We start from the raw sequence: 9,092 nt of genomic DNA, 5'->3' as shown, positions 1-9,092 counted from the left end.
CAAAACCTACTCATAGTCTGACATTACCACGTGATGACACGTAAACTGACTTTCTCGCCCTGACCAGATGACTACTGAAAATAATCAATACTTATAAACTATGAAAGCACTAATAAAACATACGCTGAATAAATGCTCGGAAAAACCCCATCAAGTAAACTCTAAATTACATAATTAGAGATGGGAAATTATACTTATTTATATAAATATCGATATTTTGTAACATTTTTAGATTTTTTGTATTCGGTAACAATAAAATTTATTAGGGTTAAAATTACTGTTTATCTTCACTCATACTCTTTTATTAGTCTTCATAAACCACTTTTCAACAATTCTCTTTTGTATGATTTACTTGAAAATTAGTTGACAGATATTTTTGTGACTATGTCTTCAATATTTATAGGATTGTTATAAGAATGAAGTTAATGGACTTTTTCAAAGCAAACCAATTTAGGTCCGATTCATCCAAGGAAATTTTATACATAGGTACCTACTTTACCCATGTTTCTTTTTTCTTAGACAATTATTCCCCTTTTTTTAGAACTCATTGATTTTGTACTATTCTATCTTTGAATTTTATAATTATCTTCACTTCAATTAGGCTGACAAACTACTCAACTGATTTTAATGTGAGTGAGATATGAGTTTTAAACTGAAATTATGGAATAACATTGTTCCGGATATTCCCACGGAAGCGACACCTAAAGCCAAAGCCTAGTTGAAAAAAAAGTCAAAGTAAATAAAGTGATTTGCCGATGTAATATCTTCGAGTCGATTCATTTCTAATCCCATCACTATTAGCACGTCGAACTGACCTTTGAATGTTTCATAGTATGTGGAAATCCAATAATACTTCCTTCGTTAATGGCTGCGATACTACGGTATTATCAAAACTATTTCTGACCACACCAGCTTTACTATTTTTTAACAAATATAATAATAAGGTCAATGAAGCAATCAAGTTATTTTAGGTTTGTAATTTTTTGGTTATTGTTTAATTTATTTTTTTACCCATTTACATATTTTAAGTTTAATATTTCAAAAAGAACTAACATTCTTGTAAATTTACATAAGATATAATTTAGAAACTGTAGTATTTCATCGAAATTCGTTCAGTAGTTCATACATATAGTCACGTCTATATCCTTTGCGAAGTAGACAGAGCCAACACTCTTAAAAAGACTGAAAGGCCACCTTCAGCTGGTGTGGCTTAGTAACTAATTTGGATAATACACAAAACTAATTGTTTTATTTTTTTAGTTACGAAAAAAACTGATTGACACCTAATATATGGCCAGAACTAATAGCTGTATGAATTAAACAAGGAACATGAAGACTCTTTGGATAAGATTTCCAAACGAGAAAGTAAAATAAGAAAAAAAAATGTAATGACGCCGTAATAAAGCAACTGACTAAATATTGAATCTTTTATTATTCATCGTGATAGTAAATAGACGTAAGGATGTAAATAATTGTACAATATACTTAGATTATTATAATTTACTTTACAATTATGAGCATTTATATAATTATCGTGTCATTTAATAGATATGTACACAATTGGTAAAATACTACGCAAATATCATCTAATATCATGTAAAAGCTACATTATTTTATTAATTATCGAATTTATATGTGATTAACAAATGGAAATCTTTGCTTATTTTAATCAAAATCTCAAGTACATTAAAAAAAATCTTTAGGTTTGAATCAGAATATTATTAGTTCTATATTTTTCCGATTTATATTGTGTGAATAATAATTATGGGAAAACACACGCTAGAGTAGATTAATTTTTATTAATCACAAAAAAGACATATGAAGTGAACTTTCCCAAATGTAATATTCTGTTATAAAAAGGTTACTTAAAATATAACACAATAGATAAATAAATCAGTATGATTAAAGATTAGACCCTGATAAAAAAAAATAAACATTAAATTTTGAATATCTACAATATTATTTTTAGCTGATTAAAACGTTGTAGATTAAATGAAGTTAAAGTATAAGAATTATGGTCATAAAATGTGTTGATATTTATTTGAAAAATGTTAATAATATTTTATATGAAATTGTTTTCTTATAGGCTTTCGTTTCATTGATCATAAATAAACAAAAATGTAATGAAAACATTAAATAGATGTTTAAAATAATGACCAATTTAAGTAACTTACAAACGAACAGAAGTAACTTTGAATTTTAAAAATACACATAATATGAGATATACATATTTATAATCCGTGCATTAGTTTTGTTAGTATGTAAAATAATTATGATTTAATAACATATTGGCACAAGATAACTTCAAAAGAATACATCTATAATTTCATATGATTTTTAGTAGAATTCTAGTTTCCTACATTTTGTGTTTAAAGTTAATTTAAATGAAACTTAAAACTTTTATTAACAGTACGACAATAACTTCTTTACAGGTTTATAATTTCTAAACCTACCAATATTTTTAATCAAAAAAAAAAAAATAAAACAAATAAAATTGTGCATTGCTAAAAGTCTTATTGCTAAAAAGGTCTTTGGTTATTTTACAATTTACAGTAATGTAAATTTGGTACAAGTATTATAATAATTTACATCTTAATTCTTAATTAAAGAGAAAAACGTGAAGGCAAATGTTATCTGTTTATGTTTTTTTACATCCTTGTCTCGATTTTCTCCCTATTTGCCTATAAAAATGACGTGTTTGTACCGCTATCACGCCCTGTATTAAAATGATTTTATTCGTTTTTATTCAAGATATTCCTTAGTTATTTCAGAAGAAAGGGCTTCTAATCTAAAACTTAAAAGTCACTCAAATTCACAAGGTCAAAAACTGCAACAAATTCACAAGGTCAAAAACTGCAAAATAACTATGTATTAAAAAAAACTTATTAATGGTTCATTGTATTTTTCACTAATGTAGACTATTTGCAAGATGATCGATAGGCTACTCGTATCGATAATCGATACTGATGATAAAAATAGGTAGACTACGAATAGAATTCGCGTGCCTCAGAGTTCCGTGCAAACTTGTATGTGCATTGTATCTTTTTAACCAAAAACAATAAAGGAAGATGACCGACAGTACAAAAAGACGAATGATAAAATTGACAATTGAAAATATTCCCAAATGAAACTAAAGGGATGTGTAACATACATTACAGCTACCTACTCGATGGATAGGATTTATTAATAGTGGAGGGAATAATATAGTCTTAGCTCCAAAAGTATATTAAATATATTAGAAATATACAGTGATTTGGAATTAAGGCCTACTTTCATATACTGCCACCCTGGTCCCTAAGTACCAGTCCAGGTCAAAAGAAAAAGAACTTATCTTACTAGTATTTAATAATTTAGTGCCATTAAATTCTAAAATTATGAAAAATCTCACTAAAATTTAAACTATCAATTTTAATTGACATTTAAATACTTGTCTTGCAAAACAATTTTTACGAAAACGTTTATTCTTTTTTCTCCATTATAAAGATACAAATTGAAATTTAAGCACAAAAAACAAATTGAAATTAATATACTCGTGCATTTATGTGAACCTACTTTTTTCGTCTTTCCTTTGTCTGTGTCTATAGTAACGACCTCAAGAAACTGATATTTAATACCCAGTTCTTATACATAACAACTTTTTCAAAGAAAAAGTGCAGACACAGCTATACTTCTCCGATGTTTACCTAAATTCATTTCCTACTTCCTAAAACACCATGTGCAGTTAATACATCATTGGACCAAAATTCAACCTTCAATTCTTGTCATGTTTAATCCTAATAATGGTTTCAGTAAATGTAATTTCTTTTGGGGTATCGACAAATAAAGTCGTAATCGTTTAGGATTCTTGTTATTTAATTATATTCGTATTGCTGCTATACTATATCAATCAATGCCGCACATTCTAATAATAATTAATTGAAACTGTGTAACTTTATAAACCGCAGGAAACTTTGTGTAAAAAGTTTGCAAAATAATATTATGTTCCATAAAAATATTGTGTTTGGTACATATATAATAAAACTAATAATAAACAACGAGATCTCTAAGATGGCGACGTGTAGCAACAATTTATAATAAGCATGATTTTTTGATATTAAGGATTTAAGTAGATTAAGCCTGGAAATGATGCAAGGTTATGTAAACTGAAAATTACTTTTTCTATTAATTGTAGATATGGCTTGTGTGATCTATAACGTATGTGATCAATAACGCTTAATTGATTCACGGTATTTATAACACAATTAGAAAAGAAATTTCATTTTCTGAAAACCAGAGTATACGCTACAATAAGTTTATGATTAAAGTGATAATAATATTATTTTAAGCATAAAAGATGACTAAGTATATTTTATCTCAATCTGTCTCTGGAGTATAGGTACTTATATTTCTATAAATCGAAATCAATATCTAAACACTACAGGTTAAGTAATTATTTACAAAACCAAACTTTACAATATTCTACTTAGTATAAAATTGCTTATAAGAGACATTCAATACACACTAAATACTTGATAAAATTTCGAGTGGCACTGATAAGTTAAATTTTAATAATTTACATTCTTATTGTGCAGTCCTTAATTAAATTTAAAGTGTATTCAAAAATCTATACGCAGATATTTTAACACTCAATAGAGACACAGGATAGCTTAAATACAAAAATATTCATACATCAAGGGTAAACCAAACACACCGTACCTAGAAATACTATGGTCCCTCTTCAAGACACACAAGAATAACTACGAGTAAGAATTTCAAGTAGAGTTTTTGAAATTCGTTGTTAAGCCGTACAATACCGATCACTCACTTCAAGCCATCATATCACAAGATAGAATTGTAGTCCAGTGGAAAAGTTCAAGGACTTTGCGCGGGGCTAGTCCAAGGTGGTCGCATTTTTTCCAGCACATATTTGAGCTGGAAACTGGTATGGAAATGCTACAGATACTCGTCAATTTGGTCGTAGTCTTCGTCTGGAGGCGACGGGCCAGAGACGGAGAGAATGGGTAGTCCGAAATGTTTGACAGTTTCCACACTGCCACTGTCATCAGATTTGGCTTCTTCGTTTATAGTCTCCTCTCTGGGTGGTTTGGCGGTACACAAGCGTTCGGATGAATCGCTCATTGTTGTGAGGGGAATATTGTCTGCTGACCTATAAAGATAATGGACAAGGGCTTTGAAAAGGGGTATTGAAAGCGGGCAAATCCGTCATGGTTACACAGTACGACGGCGGAATGTTTTATGCATATTTGTGAGTTGTCTTTATTCAAAATATTTTGAATCTGACCGATTCAAAATATTTTGAGTATTTTGTTTGAGTTTGAGTTTGACTCTAAATAAATAACCAAAAAAATATTTTATGTGACTTATAATTGTAAAAACTTTTATAAACTAAACCTTCTCATAATTTTTGGACATCGAAATACATGTTGTACTTCTTTCTTTATTCCTTAGCGAAGTAAGTAAATTTAAACAAATAAAGAAAATAATTAAATTCAAAAATGCACGTCCGAAATGTTTTGTCAAAGTAAGATTTTACAAAAAAAGGATATAGAGCAATTCGTTGTTTTGTTTACAAATGTATATGTATGTATATTTGTAATAAAAGTCATACCTAGCTTTGCGACACAACTTTGACTGCGAACCGTGACGCCTCAGAAATTCTCCCGCGTCGAACCCGGCGAATCCCGTGGGTTCAGCTGACACAAAGATGGCGGAGTTCACGCGGGGACGGTTGCAGCGAGCCAGGAGATGTTCTTCACACTCTAAGCTCTGGGTGTGAGTGTGGGACCAACGCATGTGCTGGAAATAATGCCGGTGTTAATTTTGATGAAATAAAAAAGAAATATTACACCAGGTGGTGTAAGAAAAATATTCCGGTCTTCTTCGTTGTTTGTTTAGATATTGTGATAGGTTTATCTGTTTTATTTGAAGTTTAAAGATTTATTTGACAGCCGATTAAAATTTAATTTACGGATGATAAAGGTAAAGTATTCTTAATGATAATATAAATTTTAATCCTTATTTTGAATTTAAAAAGGTGATGTTCTTCAAATTCTTAGCTCTGGGCGTGAGAGAGGACCAACGCATTTGCTGGAAAATGTGTGTAGCATCAATACCGAGAGATGTCACAAGAACTGTGGCAAAGTGATGTGAGACAAATAAACCTGATTCTCCTAAAGATGATGTGCTTCAGTGTCGTGGTCCAACTTTTGATAAAGTTGCTTTCGCAAAGGTAACGATCCTAAAATATAATCTCCAAGGCACATTGAGGCATAAATATATTGATGGCTCTAAAGCTCGGCTTTTCTGATGATACGGTAACGTGAAGTTGTTTAAAAAGTAATCATGTCGGAATAAGTACTGATAAATCAAATGATGACATCATTAAATTCCTATTGCAGATTGCAAGTGGAAATGATGTGAACACTGCATACCTCTCCGGGAAAAAAGGCGGAATTTTATATACGTATTTACAGATTGACGCTTTTAGATTTTAAAAAATATTACCTTTGAAAAAAATCATAAACTGAAAAAATGTGCGATACTGGAACAAAATAAATGTAAGGCCCCCGAAAGAATTGTTTGATAAAAAATATAAAAGGCAATCTCCGGTCAAAGATCAACACAAAGGTGAATTAAGGGAAAAAGTCTTTTCATCCAATATTGTGTTAGTTTCATATCATTTCCCAAGCACAAAACTCAAAATAATTACACGACAATACAGAACGCATTTCAAAGAGCTCCAAGCGAGAGCATTTGCGAGTTTAATGAAATTATACCAACTTTCAAATATGATTACGTGTGTTCAAGCGCTTGGAACCAAATGGAGTTTGTAAAGTTTAATGTAAACCTACAGCAGTTCCATTAAATGACACAATTCTTGTAAAAAAATACACAATTTCAACTCTAAATTAACTTTACGGATGCATATTCTTAAGATTTTCCTTATGATTCCTTAATGTATTTATTTTAAAAGAACTAAAAATGGTATTCACTGATCAACAAGAGCATTTAAAAGTGCAATTAATTTAACGACATTTGAGAGTGGAATTTTGTTCAAGTATATCAGTTTATACTATCCAAAAAAAAAAACTATAGAAAGATCGTTCCTTACTAACACCGAATCTTTTTAAATATCAATTTAATTTAGCTATAGCTATAATGTAATTCGTTAATCTAAGCTTGAATCAATATAATTTAAGCAGTAGTATTTACACTAACATTTTGGACATTATTTAAGAAAAAAACGTTTCATATCAATGCAGTAAAGAAGTTGTGAATATTTTATTGTGAAAATATGCCTAAAGCGTCTTATTCTTCAATTTAGAGTTTGTATTTTATGTGCTAACTCTATTTTATTACATACACTCCTTGTGTTGGTACAACCTTTTAGCTGAAAACCAACAATTGTTTAAGTTATGCCCGCATACACTTCGTGATTGTGACAAACTTCTCTATCAATACAATTATAAGGCTAAGACAAACTTTTCCCAATATTAATTACTAATTTAAAAACTGTTGTATATTTAAGATCGCAATTTAATGATTTTTTATTTAAGCTTCTTGATTGAATTAAAAATAAACGGACAAAAATAAAAGGGCAAATTAAAACTATTAGGATATCTTTTTTTAACCGTGGGTTCTTAAAATCTGCGCCTTTGACGCCTTATAACTTGATGAAGTACTTTGTCACGTTAAGAAAAGCATATTTTATTAAGGAATAAATTGAATTTCTGATAGCTACCTCTTTTCGTTTCGCCAATGACTGGACAAATTCTATTGACACGTAAATTACTTCGTCAAGTTTAAGTATAGTCTCGTATTATATAACAAATCGTACTTTTTTGAGAAAATATTTTAAGAAATTCCAAGTCATAAAATAGCCTATGATTTTGTTACTTACAATATAAATTATTCACATAAATACGAATACATAGTGCGTATTTACAACTTACTACACTGGCGCTGGATAGCTATAGCCATTTTGTGTTCCCAAGAACGAGTCTTCTATATAATACCTATATTATTATAAAACTAAAGTAAACCATTCATCAAGAATTCTAGTACACATTGCTTGAACAATCGCTCTTAATAATTTACTGGCCTACGCTAGGATATCCTACGTTTCTATGCAAACAACACCACTGAATTTGCATACCGTGCGTCATACATATTCCCTAAAGATTACTCCAAGTGAAATGTATGTCGACGACAATCGCGTGTCTGTTCTGTCGTTACGATGAACATGAAATACTAACAAAATTCACTACTGACCGTGAAACGAAGTGCTTTTATATCGGGATCCTCGTAAATGTTATTTTCCTTATAATAAAGGAATAAAGTCTACTCTAGCGCAGCTCCTTTGCAAATTTTAAGAGACTTGGAGTGATTTTGTTTGAGCACACGCGATTCGCAAGTTAAGTGTGGAATGTAATATTACTGATAGTTTCCGTGTCGTGGTTGAAGTATGTTTGCTTTATTCGGTGGCGGTAAAAGCTTGCCTAAATTTAGTTAAAAATCCTCTTATAAACCTTACTTTTAAATTTATATTGTAGAGGATTTCCAGCGAGTTCACGACGTAAACATACCTTTTAAAAGTCATTTTATCAATATTGAAACCTATATATATTAGTAATAATCAAAACTTCGAGCCACAAAGTTCAAGGTCTCATTTTCATTATCCATTTCATACATGTAAAGTAATTAAAGTTGTTGTTTAAAAATTATTATATTATTAACACCACCTAAGAATCTCATCAAACTTGGTAAAAGATCCTCAATTTGCTAAAACCCTGAGCACACCAAAGGCAGATAAGAAGCAGCGCAGTTGGAATGCGGGCCCGCACCAAGTTGTAATCTAAGAAACTGTTCAAAGTCGTCACAAAGCAGCGCAGTGGCTAAGCAGTTCAGGCGCGGGCCCGCGTTTCAATTTAATGTTACAAATTAGAATAGTTCGACATCTTGGTGGGGGCCCGCTTTCCAACTGCATTGATTCTGGCCTGCAGTTGTTTTGCTCGGGTATTTACGGACAGCTTCTGAATTTACAACATTGTTACAAACCCAGGGATAAAAGGCAGCAACTCCTTATGTTAGTA

General features: G+C 30.6%; 1 protein-coding gene across 3 annotated transcripts in view; it reads right to left on the bottom strand.

The window, feature by feature from the left end:
* Window positions 1–2,245: 2,245 nt before the first annotated feature.
* The window catches only part of LOC106129247 (fibronectin type III domain-containing protein 5), a 102,020-nt gene continuing 95,173 nt past the window's right edge, over window positions 2,246–9,092 (bottom strand). For all 3 annotated transcript variants that reach the window (XM_060947579.1, XM_013327747.2, XM_060947580.1), the window contains 2 exons: window positions 5,609–5,796; window positions 2,246–5,146 (listed from right to left, as the gene is read on the bottom strand). In XM_060947579.1, coding sequence (XP_060803562.1) covers window positions 4,933–5,146; window positions 5,609–5,796 — 402 coding nt within the window. In that variant the 3' untranslated portion in view covers window positions 2,246–4,932. The remainder of the gene's footprint in view (window positions 5,147–5,608; window positions 5,797–9,092) is intronic.

The sequence above is a fragment of the Amyelois transitella genome, chromosome 13, assembly GCF_032362555.1.
Source record: "Amyelois transitella isolate CPQ chromosome 13, ilAmyTran1.1, whole genome shotgun sequence".
Classification (NCBI taxonomy): Eukaryota; Metazoa; Arthropoda; class Insecta; order Lepidoptera; family Pyralidae; genus Amyelois; species Amyelois transitella.
The sequence above is the reverse complement of the archived record's forward strand: the minus strand, read 5'-3'. Positions and strand labels throughout refer to the sequence as shown.